Source organism: Patagioenas fasciata, chromosome 2, assembly GCF_037038585.1.
Source record: "Patagioenas fasciata isolate bPatFas1 chromosome 2, bPatFas1.hap1, whole genome shotgun sequence".
Classification (NCBI taxonomy): domain Eukaryota; kingdom Metazoa; phylum Chordata; class Aves; order Columbiformes; family Columbidae; genus Patagioenas; species Patagioenas fasciata.
The window spans coordinates 37,044,764-37,069,182 of record NC_092521.1 but is presented as its reverse complement, the minus strand read 5'-3'; the positions used below and the strand labels follow the sequence as shown (position 1 = coordinate 37,069,182).

Here is a 24,419-nt window from a genome sequence, read left to right as displayed (position 1 = left end):
AGGTCCAGATGGATCTGGCAGATGGGAACCTGGAACAGGAGAGAAACTGAGATTCTGTTCTGCAATTGCAGGCACCTTCATGGAGAAGTTTCTGAGTCTCTTAATGAATGCGTAAGATTTGACAGGTCTGCTGGTGGTGCTTGGTCATGTAATACTGAGGTACAAAGAAGGAACTTTCCTCTATTCCTTTGTGGAGTCCTAGGCCTGCCACCCTTTTAAAAATAAATGAAGCATAATTCAAAATGCCCACTGTATCCATTATGCAAAGGATCCCAATCTGTCAACCAAACTGCAAGAGATACACTCACTGTAAATGTACTTTAATATTTTTAAGAGGAGGGTTTTTTTAGATAAATTCAGGAACTGAAATTAAGGGTTCATACTTTGTTCGAAGAGTATTTTAAGAGGTTAAAACAGGCTGCAGTATATCCACTGCTGCACTGAAAGAACAAAAAGCAAATGTTTATTAGCACAGGGAATATTAATCAATTGGTAATTCCTAGGTTGCTTCCAAATGTTTGTACAAAAGCATATGACACTCTGGAGTGACCAATAACAAAATAAATATCCATCACTTTGAGGAGGCTCTTGCAAGGTGACAAATTTATTCCTTAAAACTGAAAAGTACAGGTTCTTCTGTTGAAATACAGTCTGCATACTACAGTTAAGCAAGCATACAGACTCCTAGTAAAGTATTATATTTGTCAGTTCGTGACAGTTGCAGGAAAAATGTCAGATAACTGTGAAGAAAAAAAAAAATCCACCTCTTCTGGTTGATGGATTAAAGTTTTGAATTGTGGCTGGAAACTGTGGAGGATATCAAACAATCCTGGCCGTAACTTGCATTTATGCACTGGAAGTTACACCAGTGCATTTGCTGATATGCGATCCCTTTTTGCTAGGACTTTTTCTGTGGGAGTACATTTTCTTCTAGCATACCTACAGGAGCTTCCAACTTCTTTCTTCTGCATTTTGCTCCTGCTAATAGATTAATAATTTGGTTCCCAGCTTCCACGGCACCTCAGCATACCATTCCTTACTATTGTGAATAAAGAGGGAATACGAGTATCCATCTTGAAGACAGAAGGAAACATATTTGTTAAAAATTAGTTATGTAGGGTTTTTTAACTTTTTTCAGTAATTTTTCAATCTGGAGGACCTGATTATGGATATATCAGCCATAACTGTCTGAGAAGGTGATTTTCTGAGATACCCTGTTTGAGAAAAGATAGAGTGTTTCTTTTGGGGAACATAGAAATAAATAGCACATCTTCACCCTGAACAACGAACCTACTCTACAGTTACTGTTGTATGTGAGGCTATGCAAATGCAAAGGTAAATCCAAGCCAGTATATTGACTCCTTCATAATGGCAAATATTTCTGTCTCTGAGTACCAAGAATACAAAGTTCTGGCAATTTCCTGAGAGCCTTGCACAGCTAAAGAAGACATACGGAGGAAGTATGGCAAAGGTAGCAGTAAGATCCACTGATGTATTGCTTCTCCTAGCCAACTCCAGCAGATATTAATAAAATTTCTAAGAAACTGTTATTGGATTTTATGGAGAAACTATTGAAGAGGGGGAGGCACAAGATGATTGCCCTCTTTCCCGGGAGATGCTGTCCCTACTGTTACAGCTTTTCTAGATTACCCTGTGGTTGTGAACCTGGCTAGTTAAGTTATCTGCCCAAACACTTGTAATAGGAAGGACTACCCTAGTGTATGGTTATCCCAAATTGTTAATCTCCAGTTTCAGTTTACAAAAGGGGAATATTCTGACTTGTGACAAATTAGAAGAGTAACAAATTTCCTGAAAATGATGACTCTCCTACCTTTATATCCTAGCTTCGGACTCCTGCAGGTCTTTGTAACTGATGTGACGTGACCAGCGAAATGCATGCTGAGGCGTCTTACAGTTTAGGCATTAAATATCCTATATATTGAGAGCATGAGGTGTTAGTTTTAACCTAGTTTTTAGAAGCTGAATGACTCTCTTGCCCTTGATCTGAGGTGAATTCAGCGTACCACTTTAGAACTTGTGCGTTTTCAAAGGTTTATGCAGATCTCTTTTAGTAAGCTGATAATAACAAAAGAAGGTTTGAAAATGAAAAGGAATTGAGAAAAGTTGAATGGAATTCAGCTGGAGAAAAATATCTCTTTAATCTGTGGGTAGGGTAAGTCAAATGAATAACAAGGATGGTTTCCAGGTTTTTTAATATCTGTGTTGAAAAGCTTAGACAGAGAGGTCATAAAAGTCATGTGAATTAAGGTTAGAAGCAATGAGACTGGAGCAATAACCACTTTTAACTGCTATGAAGTGATCTTTGAATCTACCTGATTGTTTCCTCCAGCAACTGCAGTGGGTTATTTCCTGTCAAAAATGCAATAACTGATATTTCAGCATGTACGTTATAAACTGTGGGCTTCATAGCAGGAAGGAAAAATTTTGAATATGAATAACTAGAAAGCTAAAATTGAATGGGAGTTATGGATATGCTTGCCTGGAAGAGAGACATTAAAGAAGCACTGGAGTGATTCATCCTAGTATCACAATTAACTCGCTAAGTATTTACTAGATAGGTGTTCACTCAAATATCTTTACATTTGAGATACCTACAACAGTTTTTATTAGACTTCAAAGATATTTCTAGTTTCAAGTCAGGTGTCAGAGCTGACGTGCAATCTGGATCATTAAAAACTGGACTGACTGGTTCACAACATGTACAGTGGATGGTTTCTCGTGACATTCAAAGCTGCTGCTGTCTGGATTCACATCCAGGCAAACCTGAAGCGTTTCGTTTCGATATCTCAAAGGGTGTGTTGTGTGCTTTTTCTAGCTAAAAGCTTTATAATTTTAGACCTCCACCTAGGGGAGTAAAGACAGTGGCTATGAGGAAATATTGCAGGTGGGACTGTTGAGGTGCCGTTTATAACTGTTGGTAGTTGAGAAGGCCAAACAGAACAAATGTTTTTGGGCTGGTGAAAATTCCATTTAGCATAATTTATGAGACATACAGTCTACAGGGCCAAGTTCCTCCAAATTCATAGAGCCACTGCTGAGTTTTGTGACTGCTTCTCTTCTCGGTTCCTGACAAATGTGATTTGAGGTAAGTTGTGCTTTCCAGAACTGCAACCCTTGCTTAAACAATGGATCTGTAAAGAGTAGGCTTTGTGCAGGGCCCTTATCATTGATACATAATGATATACAGTCAACAATAACAGTTTTTATAGTGTTTTATATGTGCTTGGACCAAACATGCTTCCTTGGATAGCACTGGGACTAGATACATTTTTCAATAAAAGCTTACATTAATTTAATAGCAGGTTATGGCAGTGGAGCTCAGTTTGGTATACTTGTATATGCATGGGGTGGAGGTCACACCTCTGGATAGCTGCAGGTGTTGCCCTTAAAATGCTCACTTACGAAACAACTTCTATTAATTAGTTTGTTCTTCTTTATCTTTTCTTGGATTAAACTCTTGCCATCACATTGCTTTTCCTTTGCCCACCATTTCAGAACAGAAATAATACGTGGGATATTATTGCATGCAAATGGCATGAACACAGAGGTAAGAAGAAGACAGTATGTTACGGGTTTTTGAAACTGAGTGTGCTGGCAGTAAACTCTCTCACATGGATGAGGTATCTGAGGAATCTGGATACTTAGAAACCAGAACAGTCAGCACGGGCAACTGGAATTTCTGCCTCTTTTGGCACAGCACCATGTATAGCACGTGCAAGATAGCTTCCTTAATCTTAAGGCATAATAGCCCATGGAGAATACATAAGGGAGGGTAGACAATTCTGCATCGTTTTAAAATAGTTATTTGAGGCATTCATGTCACAAAATGTGAGACTCCACCAGAATTTTCCCCAGGTTTGTGGAGGTTTAAATTAATGGTTTCGCTTCCTTTCATTGTAGTGCTGGATCAAAGGTAGAAGAATAAAATCCAAATTGGCTTTAAATTCACCGTGTACCATATAAGAATGAGGTTGTGTCCTTTGAAGTAGGTGTGATGCCTCTATGGAAGCTGACTGTGCTCTGTTTTAAAAATCCAAGAGGTAACAGCAATGTCTTATAACCAGGCTTTGCATATTTGTACACATTTGGTAAATGTGGTTGCTGTGTGAAATAAGAAACATTCTAGTATATTTGCAAACCTAAATATTGTTGCAATAATTGCAAATATTAATTTATTTTAAAAACTCAGAGAACACAGAAATCTGCAGTCACTATTTCTTTGCATAAATTCTGAGGTTGTTTTTACTATGTCATTTGCTAGAAAGCATTTAATCCACTCATACAATTGCAATAAATGTTTTACCGTGAAGCTATGACTGGCTTTTGTTTTTCTTGCCCATAAAAAGCTCAGAGTGGATTTCTTTCTAATGAAGGTATTGGCTTTTATAAGAACAAGATTGTTTTCTGCAGTGGGAGGCTGAAGAGGCTATAGCTTACTTTGAATATTCGTTTGCTAGTCTCAATTACTGATCATCTGCATGAACATGAAGTTCTTATACGTTCTTATAAAATTAAGATAACATTTTCACTTTGAATTCAGGGAGCACTTCAAACTTAGGAGCCTTTAAATATCCTATGACGCCTGCCAGCAGCAGGAAAAAGAGATAATTAACAGAGGAGCCTGACTGCCAAGAGGGGTGTCTCCTATGGATGCAGCTGGCAGCTGGTCAGCTGCTGGGGGAAAACCCACAGGGTCTCACCAACCCTGCAATTTGCTGTTTTCAGTGACAGATTTGGAACTGCCCTAGGATAGATTTTGAATACTCTACATCACTTGATTATTCATGTACTGGTATGTTGTGTGTCTTTGGTATTTTCTGCATGCTGTATAGTGGCATTTGTTTAACTAGTAAAAAATCTGTGCAGGAAAAAAAAAGAAGAAAAAGAATGAATCAAGCAGCCAACTCAAAGTTAGACAGCTAGTTGTTATTAATGGGGCTCCTACATTTTTGGCTGCCTCTCCCGCAAACTGCAAGGACAAGAAGAGAAATGTGAATGTAGAGTAACAAAAATAACTGGTGGGATTAAAAGAGACATGAGAGAGACAGAAGGGGAGAAGCGTTCATGGTCCACAGCACCTGAAAAATGCCAGGCTTTACTTGTGGTGGCTGAAGAAATTAGGTCCGCCTAAATTATAGTTGAAGATACATGGCAGAAAAATATGTAGACAGTTTGCTGATTATGTGTACATTATTTTCTATAAGACAAATATTTACAGCTGAAATAAATAACATTTGTTTTTAAGAAGACTGTTCTTTTTAAGAAGACCTGAATGTCTCATGTGTCATGGGCAACCTTGAGAGGAAGAACTTCAGGCATCTGAATTCAGCCAGAACTGGTATGTAAGCATGGTTGATGTACTGGAAGTTAAAGGATGTGTGTCATCCTAGGGTGGAATTTGTCTTCATTAATTTTAACAGTTACAAAAGCTAGGCACCTAGTCTAAGCTGTCATCTGGGCTCTTGATATGCAAAAATACTTGACATCTAATGAATAGCTCATGCAGTACTGATGGTACCAAGTGTAAAATAGATGTGACCTGTCATCCTCTACATCCTTTATTTTCCTTTACTGACTACAGAGGAACCCAAGTCCATTTAGTCTAGATGAGTAGCTTTCACAGAGCTGGAGTTGGGTGAGTTAAATGAGGAAAGAAGCCAGAGAGTCATGGTCAGTGGGGTGGAGTCTAGTTGGAGGCCTGTATCTAGTGGAGTGTCTCAGAGGTCAGTACTGGGGCCGGTATTATTCAATATATTCATCAACAATTTGGACGAGGGAATAGAATGTATTATCACCAAGTGTGCTGATGACACCAAGCTGGGAGGAGTGTCTGACACGCCAGAAGGCTGTGCTGCCATCCAGCAAGACCTGGACAGGCTGGAGAGTTGGATGGGGAAAAATGTAATGAAATATAACAAGGGAAAGTGTAGAGTCTTGCATCTGGGCAGGAACAACCCCAGGTTCCACTATAGGTTGGGAAATTACATATTAGAGAGCAGTGTAGGGGAAAGGGACCTGGGGGTCCTGGTGGACAGCAGGATGGCCATGAGCCAGCACTGTGCCCTTGTGGCCAGGAAGGCCAATGGCATCCTCGGGTGTATTAGAAGAGGGGTGGTTAGTAGGTCGAGAGAGGTTCTCCTCCCCCTCTACTCTGCCCTGGTGAGACCACACCTGGAATATTGTGTCCAGTTCTGGGCCCCTCAGTTCCAGAAGGACAAGGAACTGCTGGGCAACAAAGATGATTAAGGGAGTGGAGCATCTCCCTTATGAGGAAAGGCTGAGGGAGCTGGGTGTCTTTAGTTTGGAGAAGAGGAGACTGAGGGGTGACCTTATTAATGTTTACACATATATAAAGGATGAGTGTCACAAGGATGGAGCCAGGCTCTTCTCGATGACAGCCAATGGTAAGACAAGGGGCAGTGAGTACAAACTGGAACACAGGAGGTTCCACTTAAATATGAAAATAAACTTCTCAGTGAGGGTAACAGAACACAGGAACAGGCTGCTCAGGGGGGTTGTGGAGTCTCCTTCTCTGGAGACATTAAAAACCCGCCTGGACACATTCCTGTGTAACGTCATCTAAGTGTTCCTGCTCCAGCAGGGGGATTTGACTAGATGATCTTTTGAGGTCCCTTCCAATCCCTAACGTTCTGTGATTCTGTGAAATCCTACCTTCAAAGCAGGACTGTGAAATTCTCCTCCCAGGGAGGTGAAAGCTGTGGCCTGTCACCCCAGGGGAAAAATACAGAAAAAAACAGGTGGTGGATGGCAGCTCAGTAAACCTGTAACTCTCACATCTCCTTGTTCCTCAGCACCTGCATTACTGTCCTCCAGGAGGAGGTACAAGGGCTGCTGGGTTTTCCCAGCCATGAAAGAATGAAAGGATTTAACTGGGATATCTCAGAAATCTCAAGTGATGCTTTTGGCTGTAGGATTACTGGCAGTTGTAGTCAATATGCTGAATAATAGTGAATGAATGGGCTGTTAAAGGTTTGGATCTTTTTCAGGGTGATGTATAGAATTGTCAGGGAACACCTAAGGCAAAGCACATTTGTGATTAATGTGTGTGAGCCTTGATAAGTAATACTCTTTTGTATAACAGAGACATTTTCAGAGTTTAAAGATTATTATTTATTTATTGTTCCTTTAACAACAACAAAAAAAAGTATCCTAGGCAAGCAGGCTGACTCTGGCTGTTCAAAAATAATTTCCCAGACTGAATGGCAAGTAAAATGATACATATGCAACAGTTTTCCCTTTCATTGCAGCCTTGACTTCAGTACTCCGGTGAATTTGAGTATAGTGTGGTTTAAATAGATACACATTGTCAAGATTTAGTGAAGCCTAAGAGAGCCTTCCTTGGAAACATTCCCATAAAAGTCTCATCTCCTAGGTTCCAGTGCTACATTTTGATTGGAATTTATTGCATGTCTTTAATTTTGTACTGTTCATTGGTTGTGCTGCAACTTTATCCTTTCCAGCCATGGTATCAGTATACTTGAAAAACTGTGTACTTATGAAAATGTACTGCAATGCAGAAGAACAGAGAAAAATCATTGTGTGGCATGATGGATGTCTCATGAAAAGTGGAAGAAGAAATGCACTTCCACCATTCAATGGGATCAAGATTTTGATTAATTTTATGACAAGTGAAGCTTTGCATAGAGGAAGCTGATCTTAACCCTCTTCACCTTTTTTCTCCAGTATTTTGTAGCAGATACATGGTGCTTTATACATGTATACCCATTCCCTTCTGGAAATACGACCCAATTATAGTGCAGATGGTTTCTGCTGCCTCTGTTTTGAATTCCATGCTCTGCTTCCTCACATAGCAGGTACCCATCTGTTTTTGCTGTTTTAGGCTTTATCCACATGTATAGCTGGAGAGGTGGAGACAAAGGTGCCAACTTGCATGGAGTGGGAAACACTGTAATTGCCAGGGAAGGTATTAAGCATTACTAGACACCTTTACCGTGTTGATAGTATCCTCGTATACTGAAAATTAATTATGTCACAGGATTCCTGAATATTACTTAATATTGTCACATGGGAGTACCCCAAAGGCAGGTAATTTATTATGTAGAATAAACTTGACTGTGGGCTCTGACCACCATCAGATGAATGGAGAAATGATGCTCTTGATTTTAGTGTCCTTTTGGTCTTCTCTGCTTGTTACTTTAAGCAATAACCCCAGCAGTATCTGCTTACTTTACTTACTTGAGACAAAGATATTTTTATACTTCCCACAGAGTGTCATTCAATGTAAAATGATTAGTCGCTGCTTATTTGCCATTTTTTTTCTAACTTTCATTCTTCCAACTGTTTGTTTAGTCACAGATAGCTGGTCACTTCCCCAGTAGGCCATTTGACCCCACAGCCCTCTAATTATTCAACATATTAACATAATTCAATATTATTTCCTTTTATCTTTCTGAAGTCTTGGTGCTCCAGTGATTTTATTCCTGGTTTAAGAAAAAAATGCCTTTTTTATACTAGTTCAAGTAATCTCTGCTGCTTTTGGGGTCTAGAGTCTTGCTATTTAATTTGGACTTTTTCCTCTACTGGACTTCTGTCCTTTGTCTTTATTTTCAGTCCTGACACCGAGTACAAATGGAAAACATGCTCTGAATGTTCCACTTTTGTCTGTGTGTTCAGAATTAGAGTATGAAGATGATAGATAATGTACTTAGTATGGTTTTGGATAAAACTTCTCATAAACAATTTGTCTTCCAGGATTACTTCTGCTCCTTCTCCCTCTGAAACTGTTAGTTTTCAGCAGAATGGAAATCACTGAATCCAAAAAGGAATTTTTAGGAAATCAGCTTTTTGTGTGTTCTTCAGTAAACACCTAAATAGGAGTTATTCTTGCGCATATTCAGGCTTTAGCACTGATGGATTGTTGAAAATTCTCATAAAGGCGAAAGAAAGACAAGACAGTGATTCTAGCAATTTTAAATAACGCTGTTTCTGATGGGCTGGGTGTCAGCACACCTGCAGCCAGGCAGACGGGGGAAGGAGCCCTTCCCCTGGTGCCGTGCAGAGAAGTGTGAAATGAATGGGGACCTTCCTTTCTCTGTTAAAACTCTGATACAGCCTTTAACGCATTTTTTGAAAAGTGCAGTCCTGACAGCTGTGGAAATGTGATGTTCTTACTCTCAGCTCAAGAGGAGACGAGCTTCCCAACATTCATTAGCCAGTCCACATCAAATCTGCTCTCTGAAGAGCAGCTTGGTCTTCAGACATGTTTGCTGCGAGGTCTCTGCTGAGACATCTCCTGAAGGTTGCACTTATTATCCACAGTGTTGGTAGGTGTGTGTTTGACATGTAGTGAACTGCTTCCACCGACTCCCTAAACAGCCTTCAGCATGACAGCAACTTCATGTTATTTCTACCTCAGCTTCTCAAAAAGAAACCTTATTTCTCAAAAAAGAAATCTCATTAAAATAATCAAAATAGATTTAATAGAAAAACTTTAAAATGTAAAAGAAAATGTTTTAATATTCTGTTTGGTTGTTGGGTTTTTTTTTCCCTAAAATTATTGTTTTACGAATGTATTCCTGAAAGTGACTCTTATATAGAAATATTCATGGGCTGAAGCAGTCCAAAAACCCTGGTGGCAGCTGGTGTGAGCCTGTAGGATCTCCAGTGCTCTCCTTAGTGCTACCAGACTTCACAGGAACAGCCTCAGACACCCCTTTGGTCACTCTGGGCACCAACATAGGACCTTCTTCATAACTCACAAGGTAACGAAGGCTTTCTGGCATGCAGCCGGCACTGGGAGTTGAAGGCATAACATCTTCTTTAGGATGGGAGGGAACAGCAGGAAGATGTGCCAGGGGAGGTTTAGGTTGGACATTAGGAAAAGGTTCTTCACCCAGAGGGTGGTGGAGCACTGGAATAGGCTCCTCAGGGAGGTGTCACGGCCCCAAGCCTGACAGTGTTCAAGAAGAGAGTGGACAATGCCCTCAGACACATGGTGTGAACTGTGGGGTTGTCCTGTGCACAGACAGGAGTTGGACTCCATGATCCTTGTGAGTCCCTTCCAACTCAGGACATTCTATGATTCTTAAGGCCTCTGCCCTAAGCATTTGCAATAGTGAATAATTCTGTACAGTGCAACACACAAAGGGCCTTGCCCACTCTCTAAGCTTGCAGGTGGTGTGCTAACAGTAGTAGCAGAAAGTCCAGTGAAATACACTGCAGCAACCCCAGGAAGAAACTTTCTAGTGTTGCACTGGCGAAATAGTGTCAGGGGCTTTTTGGGTTCTGGCCAAACCAGCTGAACTTGCTCATAGCTACAGCAAGCAGAGGGAAGATGCCAAAGACATGCTGCCTGCCATCAGCAGCCCTGTGGTTGCCAAGAACTGCAGCTACACCATGACGTAAACCATCACACAGTACACGTTGTGCAGACAGACATCTTGTTTGTGTGTGGATGGGTCTGCCTAGGTATGTGGGGAAGTTCACACATTTTAACGGGGTTCATGATTTAAATTTAGCACCAAAAATTAGGCTCTTTCATAGCCTAAAGTCAACGCTGACAGACAGCATTCACTTATTTTTTGAAATGGAGGAAAAGAAATGGAGACGCGTGCAGCATGATATAGCAAATTTATCCCGGTAGAGACAGCTCAAGTACATTTTGCCTTTTTGACAGATGCTGTGCTAACAAGGCTGAAGAGCAGCTCCAGTTACCCTACCACACTAGCAGACATTTAACTCATTTAACCCTTAGAAAACTGTCCGTCTCCCAGGAAAATAACAATACATCATTCTAAACCATACTAGATTCTGTGAATGTGATAATTTAATTCAAAGTAAAGCAATTAGTCTGTATAAAGAACTTAAAATATAACAAGTTGCCTTTTTATTTTTTTTTCAAAGTAGCTATTTCTAGCTCATTAAGCACAGAAGAACCCTGTACACTCAGCTTTTTGACTGCACTCCTTCAGTCCAGCCCTTTCAACCCAGATTTTTTCAATCTAGAAACAAAGTGAAATGAAACAAGGGAAATGAAACAGTAAGTAGATCAGTCATTTCTGCTCAGCTTTTCAGGCTGCTGTACTGGTTTTTTCATTTATGACATGCTGAAAACAATAAGCCACTTGAAAACACTGGCTGTGATTTTAACAGATGCATTATTTTCAAGATAATTGAAAATTCTGTTATAAAATGAAACTTTCTCAGACTCTTTTGTGTATATATGTATGTCTTCAGGCCTAACTTGGTTTCAAAAAAAGATTCATTATTTCAAGCCATCCTGGTATGCAGAGGAATAGCCCGGCACATATTAATAGTAGTCAGCACAAAAGGCTAAAACACCTGCTTGCAGTTGTACCACAATATTTATTTCAGAAGTGGCTATCTATTACTTGAGATAAAGTATGTGCTCCTACAGGCCTGGGGGTAGATTAAAATATTTCATTGTTATGGCTGTTCTGCTGCACGTCTTTTTCAATATTACCAAGCAGTGCAAATGGGGCTGGCGTCTCAGCGCAGGCAGGACAGATTTAATCTATTACCCCATGTCTTCACGGCAATGGATGGATTTTCTTTGTTGCAGGCAAAGTGCGCTTTCTGCGTGGCTGGGGACAGTGGCAGATTTTTTTTAATTAACATTTGAATCTATTATTTATGAGTATATTCCCCGATGTCTAAATCCAAGGGCAGGCCCTGGCATGCTTGACTCAGTCTTTCAGGAAACGGCTCGACAGGATCTGCAAGCAGAGAGGGCCCAGACTTTCTGCTTGACCGCTCCTGCCTGTCAGCCAAGGACAAGCTTTCAGGGGTGAAAGACTCACCTGTTCTCAGTGTCCTTGCCCCAAACATCATTTGCTAAGGAGAACCATGTGTTAGCTCATTACTCTGGGTTGACTCTGGTTATTTGCAGATATTAACAGCAGGCCCTTTTGGCAGCACATGCAGCCCAAGGCTGTGGATTTCTGACAAGCTGCTCGCCCTGTGCGTTGTGCTTAGGGCAACAGGCACATTCAGCCAAACACTGGGAAAACCACGCTACAGTGGTTCACCCTCATCCAAGACAGACCCACCAGTCGCATCAGTACTCCTGGCTTCATGGTGCTGATACAGCTTGAAAGCCTTGGGATGTACCCAGCCCTCTCCCCACACTCCCTTCCTCCTGTGCCCCTGAAAGAGGATGCAGTTACAGCTCTTTGGGCCTTAATTTTTTATTCAGAATGCATACGAGAATCGAGCACAAATTAAGCATCCCAAATGGTCTGCATTTTCAGTGGACAGAAGATTTTTGATTTGCAACTCAAAAGGTATTTTTTGTGGTAAGCATTTAAAAATGTTTTTTAAAGAAAAAAAAAAGTCACAGGATTTATGTTTTTTTATATGACTATTGCCACAGGATTTATATTTTAAAAGTCCCTCTGTAATTTATTTGAATTTCTGTTTTCTTGTTCCATTTTCTACAGCAGAGGGAGAGTTGTATCTCTACACATCTGAGACATTATTCTGGTGTTTTACCATCGCTTAACTACTTCATGAAAATGGTAACATATGGCTTTTAGGCACAAAAGTCTAAAGCATGAAATCACTATGCGTGAGACTAACATTTTTTAATAATGAGTGTTACTGCTATATTTTAATATTAGCGAACTATGGAAATTATATAGCAGTTAACAAAGCCAAAGGAAAGGTCAAAGGGCTTACAAAAATACTTATTACTCTACCCATGCTACCAAGTATCTTGTTGAGTGGTACCATTAAAGTGAACGGAAACACAAAAAGGGACAGGATTCCTTAACATGAATAAACTAGAATAGTTGAATAGTAACCTATTTTTGGTAGGAAATATAATGCTTTTTTTTCCTACTTTAAGAGTTGGATGCAGTGCAGTCCTGGAATAGGCAGCGCAATCTGCACGTTGCAGTTTTTTACAGGCAAGCGGGCTGGCACTCATGTTTCCAAGTAAATGCCTGTTGGTGTTCAAGGTTGTTTGGACTCTTTCTATTCAAATTTCAGAAATTTCAAAAAATAATTGTAGCTTTCCATAGGCTTTATGCATTACCTGAGTGACCAAATACATTGACCTTTTTGAAGCAAGTTCTGGAAAAGGCATGGGGATTTTCACCCATCAGCTATGCTCTTTCCTCAAGGTTTGCAACCAAACTCAATACCTTTTTTGACCTTTAAAGGCCAATCTTCATCAATTTACAAATTATGATTCAAGGTAATTTGAGGTTATCGTTTTGTTGTTGAGAAGAGTGACTTGAAGAGGCATAGACCTCTTTGCTTCATGTTAATTAGTCTCAAGGTTTTGTTTATAAAACATAAAAGCTATACACCAAAAAAAAGAACAAATGTTCACAAAAGCTTGCCTGAGCATTTTTTCCAAGTTATGGAAGCGGTTAGAATAATTCTATCAATTGTCAATGGAAGTGTAACTCTTGGATTTCACATAATCATTATATATGTGATTTTGACTGCTGGGTTAATAATCAGTGTTTTCCTATTAGTGTATTTTTTATTGTGCTGAATGATAAATAATATCTACAATCATAAAATAAATTCACTTTTCTCAAAACCAGTTATTGATTCTGCTGTCCTGTAGGCAATAAAGGCTTCTGAAGAGAAGTACAAAGGGAAGAGAAGTAAGCAATTACGGAGATAAAAAAGAGTTGTTCAGACAAGTAACATTCGTAAGTGACAAAGGCTGTTGTTCCATATCCAAACAGCTGATTTCCAGTAGTTCTTTCCTTAGGGTAAACTACTCTATTTAGAATCACTCTTGCTGCTAAATTGTCTTACAAATTCTTAATTCGGGAAATAGAGTGACCCTGAAATTAAAGGGCTCAGAGACTGTTTACGCTTGTATTCAGCTATGGGCACTAAATTACCCTGCATAGGTCTTCAAAAAGCAGCTCAAGAGTTCTCAGTTGCACATAATACATAGTATTCAGGCCAAGTCCATCCAGGTGCCAGGATGTAGCTTTGATGTCAAGTACTTCTAAACGTCAAAGCTTCTTGGATAACTGTAAGAATGCTTGCAATTATTCCTGTCCAAGGAGGTCATCTGGATCTACGATACTAGGTCCTTTTGGTAACTAAAAGAGGTTGGTTTTGTTTGTTTGTGTGTGTGTGTGTGGTTGTTTTTTTGTGGTTTTGTTTGTTTGTCTTCTGGGTTGTGTTTTGTTGTTGTTTGTTTTTTCTCATTCTTGCTCCAAGAGTTCAAATACTTTTCAGTACCAGGGGAGATGTGATGGTAGGAAGATAAAACTAAAATGTTTCACATGACAAACTATTGGACTATAAGCAGGAATCGCACCATCACATCCGAATCTGGTTTCTCCTGGCCCACACTTGGAAAGGTTTGTACTGTAGCAATCCAGAGGTAAATTTGCCTCATGCTGATTAGCCATCTCTCATGCCTTCTGTCCTTCACTTCAGCCTCTTATGTCCTTGCAGTGATCCAAAATTGTCAACCTAAATGCAGAATAACTCAGAACAATTGGTGCTAATATTTAATTTACACCACTATCAAGACTGTTGGTCAAGAATCTGTGCATAGCAAAATGTGGTTATTGCTGTCTTCAAAATATTTAAAGATTATGGTCATAAGCAATTGGAAATGACTACTGGATAGATATTTTGAGAGCTTTTGTCCCCTAGATTTTTTTTTAAACAGAATTGAAAGTTGCATTACTCAAACAAGTCTGAACTAATCAAATCTGAACAAACTTTCAGAAAGTTTGTTTAAAATAAATACTTTTTATTAACAAAATGTTAAACAAATAGAATGCAATTCTGTCAACTTTCCTCACTGATTGCCTTTCGCAGTCTTGAAAACAATGGTATTCTTAATTAAATACAGTGCTCCCTAGTCACATAAAGGGTTGTCCATTTGCTAAGTTCAAGTACTTCTTTAGAGAGGATATAATTTTTTTTAAATATCACATCTGCTTTACGGATAGGTAAAATTGTCAAATCCTTGAACTAAAGCTTTAACAATAAAATGAAATATGAAGAGTACTTCAAAAGCCTTCAATGATTTTATTAACAAATACATTTTATTTAACATGGCATAAGATTAAACTCAAAAATAATAAAGTAAAATATATGCTTTTGCACTTACAATAAGATCAAAATATACTCTTTTAAAAGCACAAAAAATCCTCTGTGCTTTCATTATTATTCTTTCAAACATGGTACTTATTCACTGTATTTCAGCTGTAAAGCTTCTGCTTTCACCTCCATCTAACTTAAGAATCTATTATGAATTCCTTTAAAACATGCAAAAAATACAACTTCCAAGAAGAACAGCCACATAGCCACAGAACTACGGAACTTGCTGCAAGAATACTGATAAATACAACATCAGTTAACACCAGTTAATAATGGTTTAAGGCTAGATCCTTGGCTGGTGGAAACGGGCAGGCACTAACTACAGCAGAACCCAGATGCACCAGTCCATTGCTGGCTTCCAAGTTCCAAGTCATGGCAAGTTGCTTTGTCTCTCCGTAAAGCAGAATATTATATATCTCAATAATATTTCATTATATTTCTCACACATCTCTAAGGAAGTTACAATTTCAAAGGCAATATGTTGATTTTTTGAGTCCACCCCAATATATACATTTGAAAATAGGTTTCTCTGAACAGTTAAAGGAAACCTTGGGGCAAATTCTTGCATTACATGAAAAAAAAAAATCACAAAAGTGCATATACGTAGGTATGTATACATGCAGAAGGAAGCCACATTGCCATTTGCAGCGTGGTCAGCTGCAATTATATGCCATTAACTGCTATAGGTACAGGCCTGTGTTGGGTCACACATATACATTTATGTAAACATTATCCCTTGGTTTGAGAGACTCTACTAAGGGAAGTCTTCCTGTTAGGGAAAGGAGTAAGGCCAGGGACTGTCTGGAAGTGGAGTTTTATTTCAGACACCTGTATGTGGACCTGGACCTGCCCCACTGAAGTTGCAGAATCAAAGCTTTATTGCAAAAAGAACAGACTATTTCACACTGAACTGGTAACTAACTGGTAACTAACCAAGTTAGTATATAAACTTAATGCACTTTTGTAGAGTAGATATTAAACTATTTTTTCCATTTCCCATCAAGTAAAGCTGGTAGAAACAATACCATATTTCCAATTAACTTCTATGATTTTGAAGTGGCCAAGCTTAGAATGGCAACTGGATGCACTGAAAGGCATCAGCACTGGAAGTGAAATGCTCACTTTCAGCTCCTAGAAATAGCTTTCAATGACATTTCTTCAGCAGATGAAGAGTTATATTTTTAACTGCAAGCATGGTCTCTGTGCAGGTTGGTTTGATGAGCGTCTCGGGAAGTAAAAATCCAAAATGGCCAGTGTCACGCAGCTCAAACGCAAATGCGTAGGGGATGCCATTTTTGTAGGCCCAGTCCATAGAGCTGCCAGAACTCACATCTGAAAGAGGGAATTCAGAGAAAAATTTTTAAAATGTTAAATGCAGGTCATGTTGAAAGCACTAGAAGATTCTCATGGCATTTTGTCTCCAGAACTTAGGGAATACACTTGCAACTCCAGCTGTTGCTTGCCCTGATCCTGAACACCCTTCAGAGAAGGGTGTGGGCACCCAGTGAATGGTGCTCAGCATGACAGGGGATTAGACCTTTGCTTTTCACAGAAAAAGAAAAATTAATAACTGACTTTTTTTTGTGTAAAGCAAAACTTTATAAAAGAGAACATTTAGAATAAAGCCTCAAACTCTTCTTGTTCCCAGGTGAGTGCAGTCTGAGGCTTTGCTTACACAAAGTTCTCCCAGCTGGACTGCAGCTCTGCATGCTCCTAGGTTTAACTTGGGTTTTTTTTGGCAATTCTTTTGCATAGAAAACGGAGAAAGTTGATAAAGCAATCTACATTCTCCTTTTCCAAGTGCTTTTATAATTATTTTCTCTTCATTTCTGTCTTGTTTTCTCACCATTTCCTTACAGCATGAGAGCATTTGCATAGGTGGTGTCTAATATTAACAAACCTTCCCGAGGAAGTGTGTTTCTTATGCTTTCATTATCTCCGTATGTTGATTACCCAAGACATTTATATTTATATAAAGATCTGTCTCTCATGTGGCCTGCTGTCTTCTGTGCAATTCTGGCATTAATTCACACTGCTCGTCCTTTGACACAGCAACTGACTGCACTGTAATGAGCACAAGATGACGACCATGCTGTGAGATGGAGGCCCACTATGAAGAGGAGCTCTAACCAAACCACAGCAACAGCAGAAGAGATGCAGGGGGTTTTGTGAAAAATCTTGCTATTTACTTAAGGTTCGCACTTTTTTGATGTCTGTTACAATTACTGAGAACACTCAGGCCTCATAGTTTCAGTATAAAAAATAAGTGTCTCATTGAAGCCTGCTGAATTTCTTTTTCCCTACCTGTCTATGTGGAGGGCTTGCCTGACAAATGTTGTTGCACATTTAAAACGCATATTTCAAAGATATTTTGTTATAGACAAAAATGTATTTTAAATCTCTCTCTAAAAAAATTGAAGATGTCCAGATAAAGATACTCTTGCTGTCATTTATCATCATCTAGACACAAAGACATTTGAAACCTAGCTTTTAAAGAGATCATCCTAAATTTTAGAATGATATCTATGAGTAGCTGTACCTACCGCAATTGCAGAGGAGAGGCAAAGTAATGGTGAAAAATGAAACCTACTTTGAATTACTTCCTCCCAAATATTTTATCACTTAGCAGTGCATTATCTGATAAAGATACGCTTTTAAAGATTTTATCTTTCTTTTTAAAAAAAATCTGGTTTTATGTGTTAGTTGCTGGATTTCACCTCTCAAATGCATTGCATTTTAATATCTTCTATTGCATCAATTGAGTTAATCTTGCTGCAGTCAACTGACTGAATCAGTTACAAAGCTTCATCTTCCGCCTTCCTCACCATCCACAACTGGAACAAAGTTCACTTCAAACAGTGTTTGTTCTCTTTGTTGTAATAAGGGTAATCTCTGTCTTAGTATAGGTAGGTCAAAGTCACAAACCTGTGCCAAAGGAAAACTTACACAAAGTGGTAGATGCAGGGCCGTATCTGTATCTTACACCATATGCTGACTGAAGAGCATTAACAGCATTATACGCTGCTAATTCCTGTGTGAGGGAGAAAACAAATACATAAATTAGACTTTGAATTAAATACTGTAATGGGATTGGAACCTACCAGCTATGGATCATTGACTTCCAGCACAATGCTGTGTTCCATGAGTCTGTGACAGCTAATTTAAAATTATTTTAAAGGATAAATGCCTTTTTTTTTCAGCAATTCTCTAATTCCCTGAAAAACTTGATTTGATATTTTCATGGCATAAAAAAAGCTCACTGCACTGTGAATGATCAGCCATTAAGTATTTGTAATTCTAAGGATATATACCAATTTAGTGACACAACAAATTCAGGAAACATGTGAGTTTAAAAGCCATGCATGAATTTTCTGCCAGTACCCGTGGATGCATTGCCCAGTCCACTAAACCTCATCTCTGCTGGGCTTCTGAAGGAGGAATAAGCTCTTGGTGACACTCCACAGTGGTTAGTGAGCAGAGTGGGAAGAAGGAGGGATACAGTTCCACTCCTGAATCTCTAATGGATAGATGGATGAATGTTCACTGCCAGCCTAACTTTCTCTGGGGTCAGATGATGTAGGTTTAGAGAAGTCTTGCAGAAATGTGATCTTAGTACTGTATGGGGAAAATCAGCCCCTGCATTTTGTCATACACATGGATGCAGTCTATTGAGGAGGTTCATGGGATCCCGTGAAACTGGGTACAGAAGGCCTGGCCCATGGCACATTCCAAGGGTCACACATGGGTAGTGCATCCAAACACAGAGAAAAGATGAATGTATTCAACAGAAAAAGGAATATTATGATCCCAAAGAAAAGGATCTTGGAGAAGGTACAGTGAAGGCTGGGAATATCTAGAGCCATCTTCCAGATAGCAAGAAATGAACACCACTGGAGCTACAAACTGCTAGACTTTGAACCACAGGATAAACCTGCTATGGTTGTGGTGGTGTTTTGTTGTGTTTTTCTGTGAACTGAAGAGCTGTAGGTTTCAGTTTATGCAACTCTTTGTGAACTCAGTCCTTACCTTGTTATTCATCAGGCACTAGATGAATGCAGCGGGGAAGGATTACTCTTTACTTGCCTTTCTGTTTATACTCCTTCCCTAACTTTCCACTTGTTTGCCATTATCAGGAATTGGGATTCTGGCTTAATCCTTGGTCTGACTCATGCAAGCATCCCTACTGTGGGTCTTTGTCTGCCCAAATAGATAAACCAGAGAAAACTGACTTAAAATGACATTCCAGAAAAAAACAAAACCAAACTACAACCATTTTCACTTAGTGGCCAGCAAGTAGGGCTTTGGAGAGTTTATTTTACACCAAGAACTGCTTTTAGCAAATGGAAGAGCAATTTTTTACTCCATTATAAATATCTGTAGGCACAACTCGATTTTTTGTTTGTTTGTTTCTCAGCACAGGCATGATAGTGCCCAAGACTGGAATTTTCAGCTTGCCCCTTCTCTTCCTCTTGCCACCTCCAGAAGAGAGTGCGTGGAGGCAGAGATCACTACAGCCAGCGTTGCCAGGAACTTCTGCTGGGTCGGGATGTGGTCGCCAGATGGTACAGAGGGGCAACCTCTGAGTCACCCTAACACCAGAGATGAGGAGGTGGGAGGATGTCTGAGGAAGAGGGAAGAGCTATCACTTGGGACTCTTCCTCCTCTTATAGATGCCTCAACTTCCATGAGTCATGACACACAAGACCCATGACAGGGTTGGAGGTGTTGGACCCCGCACCGGCAGTGAGGGGCAGTGGGGACTTGCAGGGCTTTGAAGAGGGGGGAGCTCCAGCTGCAGCCCAGGGCTGTTGTCGGCTGCCTGCACTGAAGTCCCGAGCGCCAGGCTCAGATGGTCAACAGAAGTATGTCAAGCAGCTGTGCTTACCATTCCAGGGCTATGGTGTGGGGCTGGGACAGCCTGACAACAGGCCTGACACCAGGGGGTGGGAGGCAGGGCTCAGCTGAGGGAGCTGCGATGGGTGGGGAGCAATACCCCAATAAACACACCATGGAAATGAGAACATAGCCACAAAGAAGAAGACTCTCCATGCACAAGTTACTCATTGTACAGCAATGAGACAACAAGAGCAAGCCCTGTTGAAGTGTATCTGAAGAAATAGTTTGGTAATGCCCATTTGAAACCAGCACAACAGTACTGGGTTCTGTGCCGAGGCAGCAACTATCTGAAAGCCCGGGGGTGACCCAGGTCCCCGTCCACCACGCAAGCAGGTGTCCCTGGGCACTGTAAGCTCAATGCTCTTAGCACTGAGGGGTGCTTCCATGTGGCTTCCACGGTTACGTGCCCAAAGAAGGGGACAATTCTCAACTGCATCATACCATGCAGGTCAGATCCTGAACAAATCCAGGCAACCAGTCTTCGAACATCCTCAAGGAGAAAGCTTCACACAGAATTACCAGATTTTTACAAAGACATAACAAACTCAGTCGTGTCATATAAGTTCATTGCAAACACTAAGGCAAATTACTGTACAGGAAGAAAAGGTATGAAAAGTAGGTGAAACTTAGAACTCTTGAGGTGGATGAATGTTTCTGCTTTTTTTTTCAATCTAGAAATGCACTTTCATTTTAAGTATCTTAAAAGAACAGGTTTCAGAGGAGTGTTAATAAGAGAGTTGTGCCTAAATTAGAACAGAATATGCATGTTGTGATCAGTACACAGCTCTCCAGTTTCAAAGCAATTCTGAATAATTGAACTCTTTAATCGAAATGGTAACTGACAGCTCACTAGAAGGATACGACCCAGACAGAAACATCCTTTCTTAAGCTCAGGATTAATTGTGGCCTCCTATTAGTACCAAATGTTATTTATCTGCTATGCACGCGGAGTCCTGCAGTTGTCCACTGTACACAGTCCGTTTGTTCCATCAGCAGCAGGAAACAGAGATCTGCTGCTTTCCAGCTCACTAATTCTCCACGAGAACTGGAGAATCTGAAACCTCAGCCTAAGCCACCATTTTAGACACTTCAAATATTAAAGACTATTAATTTCAGAACCACCAGGGAATGGAGCTTTTGGCCATAGGCAAATATTAAAAAATACAAATAAATAAGCAACAATATTCCATTCATTTTCACTATGATCCCCATAACAAGCTTTCTAAATAACAGAAAATTACTTCAGTTTGTTATTACAACCTCCCTGTTCTTTTTGGCACACTGCAATACAAAGAAGTATAGAGTCCAAATACTGGCAAAATATTTGGAATTGGGATTTGGCTTCCATTGTTCCAGAGCCATTGTCTAAAACAGTGTTTTTCTTTGTCCCTTTAGGTCTGTGCTCCCCTCCCTCTGATGAGAATCCTGATCCAAGGTCTCACAAACCTGGGGAACACCTACTACTCAACAAAAACTGGGTTCCTTTGATCTAAAAGCTGTGGATGGAAAGGTTGAGTGTGTGTGCTCAAGGGAGGTTACTCCCTGTCTCAGAATGGAAATAGCCCTTGAGCAACAAGAACAACATGTACTGAAGATTCACCAGTATGTGTGAAAACTCTCAGAGACTCCTTTTCCTTACGGTGAATTTCCTGCTGTTGCCTGATGTTACTCTGGGTATTTTCATCAAGACACCCAACAGTCATATTCTTGCAGAGCTGATGCTCATTCTTCCTAACACCATGTCTTTAACTTCTGCTGTCTTGTCTGTTCTTAAAAAAATATACTCACACCTGCTGCTCTTCAAAGGAATGAGATCCTGTGGTTTTAAATTCCCAGTCTATGTGTTTTGGTAAATAGCAGTCACCAATTCACTTGGGGAGCTCTTCTTTCCCTTTGCCATGCTCCAAAAGAGGGTGGAGAAGTTAGAACAAAAAGAAGGGCCATGGATTTATTCGCAGTCAACGCAAGGCTGGGTGGCCAACCCTCACAAGTCTCATGTTTTTAGCTCCTCTGGCTGCTTAGGTAACTGCTAATTTTCTCTGTTTCCCAACAATGACATCAGACAGGAGAATTTTTAGTACCTGCTGAAATTAAGTGTCTTAAGAGAAATAAGGGCACAAACAGAGTTCAGTCTGTGGAGTGCTGGCTGCTAAGCGCCTGAGAGGGCAGCTGAGTGAAACTTCAGTGAAGCTCCAAGGTCTAACAACATTATTTATTCTGCACAGGATAAATCTAAGGTGCAGTTCAACTCCTTTTGGAGTAAACTAGATTAAACTAGTAAGTGAAGTGTCACTGCAACTTCCAAGGCCAAAATGGGAGATACATGGACAACACAATTTTACCAGGGACTGAGGGTGAAAGAAAGAGGCTTGCTACTGGTTGGTGCAGTGTGTGTCTGTGAGCAGGGGCAAACAGAAAGTGAAGCTTAAGACTCATTCCCCTAAGAGAATAAGCCACAGGGAGGGTTTTATGTACAGGAGGCTGGCTGAAAACAGACTTCAAACTGTGAGCAGAGGGAATAGTTCTCCTGCATTTGGATGAGCATGGAATATATTAAACGTACATATTTGTAAATCAATAGGCTTGCATCAAAAAACCATACTCTTTCTTCTAATAGACAAAAACTCCAAAGCACCAGATGTTAATTAACAACTTGTCTTAAAAGGGTAAAATCACTGTATCTGAGTAGGATGACAAGTAAAGCAATAGAAGCTTTACTGTTGTTGAAATCTATGAGATTCCTCCTCTAACTGATAAATATAAACCATTTTGATTTTAGTTTGTTCATAAAACGGAAGATGATCTTCTTTGTGCTTCTGTGTTTAAGTTCTGAGCGTTGAAGGGACAGAATTTCAGCTAGATGCCCAAGGACTTAACTACAGAATTCCCATTACAGTTAATTAAATAAAATGATAATAACTATAATTAAAATCCAGGGATTTATCCTATAAAGTAATTTAAAGGGACTAATGGATGGAAGGCATTATACCATTTTAGTCAAGTTACTGCTGACTCACTTTGAGTTGAAGGTTATATAACCAGAAATGAGATTGCAAGCGGATCCTGAATAAATATCGCTCAATATTAAATATGTGCAAAGTACTGAAGGAACAAGTCTCCTCTCAGAAGTACCAAAAAATAATATATAGGGAAGCATATTATCCCAAGTTTTAAGGAACTTACCACACAGCTGAAGTTTGGAATAGTTGCGTACTTGTAAGAGTAAGGGTACAGCAGCATCTGTGCATATGCGTGGAAGGACAAATAGGCTTTTATTTGCTTCCGATGTTTGCGGAGAAAATGAGCAACAGCCTTTACTTCAGGCTCAGACTCAGGAAAGGGGCCACAGTAAGTGTCATCGCATGGGTGAAGTGAAGCACCTTCATCTAGAAATTGAAAGAGAAAGTCGATGGCAAGTGATCACGGAAAATTTGTCGGGGTCAACTTCTGGCTCAGCCTGTGTGGGCCTGTGCACAGAAGTGTGGAAAGCAATAAACAAATTGCTTTCTTGTGACTGACGGGCAAGAGCCAGTGGGACCTCAGTACAGTGATCTGCTCGATCACCTAGTAGATACACCAAATTGCCAACTGGCCAGCTACATGCAGTTGTCCCTGGAGGACATATTTCTAACCCAACAGAAAAAGTCTGACTTGATTGTATTTTCTTCCCTGGCTTTCCACATACCATACCTCTTTTACTATATATTCCATACCTCTTTTACTAGTCACTACTAAGACAAATCTAGCCTTTAGGAGCATATTAACCTACTAGCTACTACAGTGATGGTTACAATGGTAGGTAGATAACCTCAACTGGCATTATCTTAGAGGCTGGTTTAAAACATGAGAATTGTCCCTGACTTCTGCCTACTTTTACTCTTGCAAACCTTATGGAAAAAAATGACAAGCCACATGGAATGATCACAGAGTTAGCTAAAACTGAAATAATCTCAGTTTGCCCAAGGCTTATTTTTCCTTCGAGTTTAGGGCAGGGGTTCAGTTGTGGGGACACCTTTCACCACAACAACCTGCTTAGGTGGCAGTAAGTTATAGAAGTGTAGCCTGCATGTAATATCCCATGAGACAGTGAAAGATGAAACTCAGAAAAGGAGATGTGGCAGTGGCTCGTTGATCATTTAGCAATTCTGGATCTGAGCCACCGTCTCATTTACACCTTAGGGCCTGGGCCTAAAAAGAACAATATTTATGCAAATGCCCTCCACTCTTTTATCCACTGTGATTTCAAAATGCCACATGTTTTACACTGACCCACAGAATAATAATACGTTGTTTGCGACATTCCCTGGTGTCATCAAGGAATTACAAAAGCAGTGTTTTATTAGTTTTCCTTTGTATAGTAAGTACTGCCATCTTCAAATAATAAGAGCAGTGTGTCAGAAGGCATAATAATA

At 40.0% G+C, this 24,419-nt stretch overlaps 1 protein-coding gene across 2 annotated transcripts in view; it reads right to left on the bottom strand.

Annotated features, from left to right (window-relative positions):
* Positions 1-15,046: 15,046 nt before the first annotated feature.
* Positions 15,047-24,419, bottom strand: part of CPA6 (carboxypeptidase A6) — a 76,537-nt gene continuing 67,164 nt past the window's right edge. For both annotated transcript variants that reach the window (XM_065831502.2, XM_071804037.1), the window contains 3 exons: positions 23,191-23,393; positions 18,058-18,142; positions 15,047-16,443 (listed from right to left, as the gene is read on the bottom strand). In XM_065831502.2, coding sequence (XP_065687574.1) covers positions 16,256-16,443; positions 18,058-18,142; positions 23,191-23,393 — 476 coding nt within the window. In that variant the 3' untranslated portion in view covers positions 15,047-16,255. The remainder of the gene's footprint in view (positions 16,444-18,057; positions 18,143-23,190; positions 23,394-24,419) is intronic.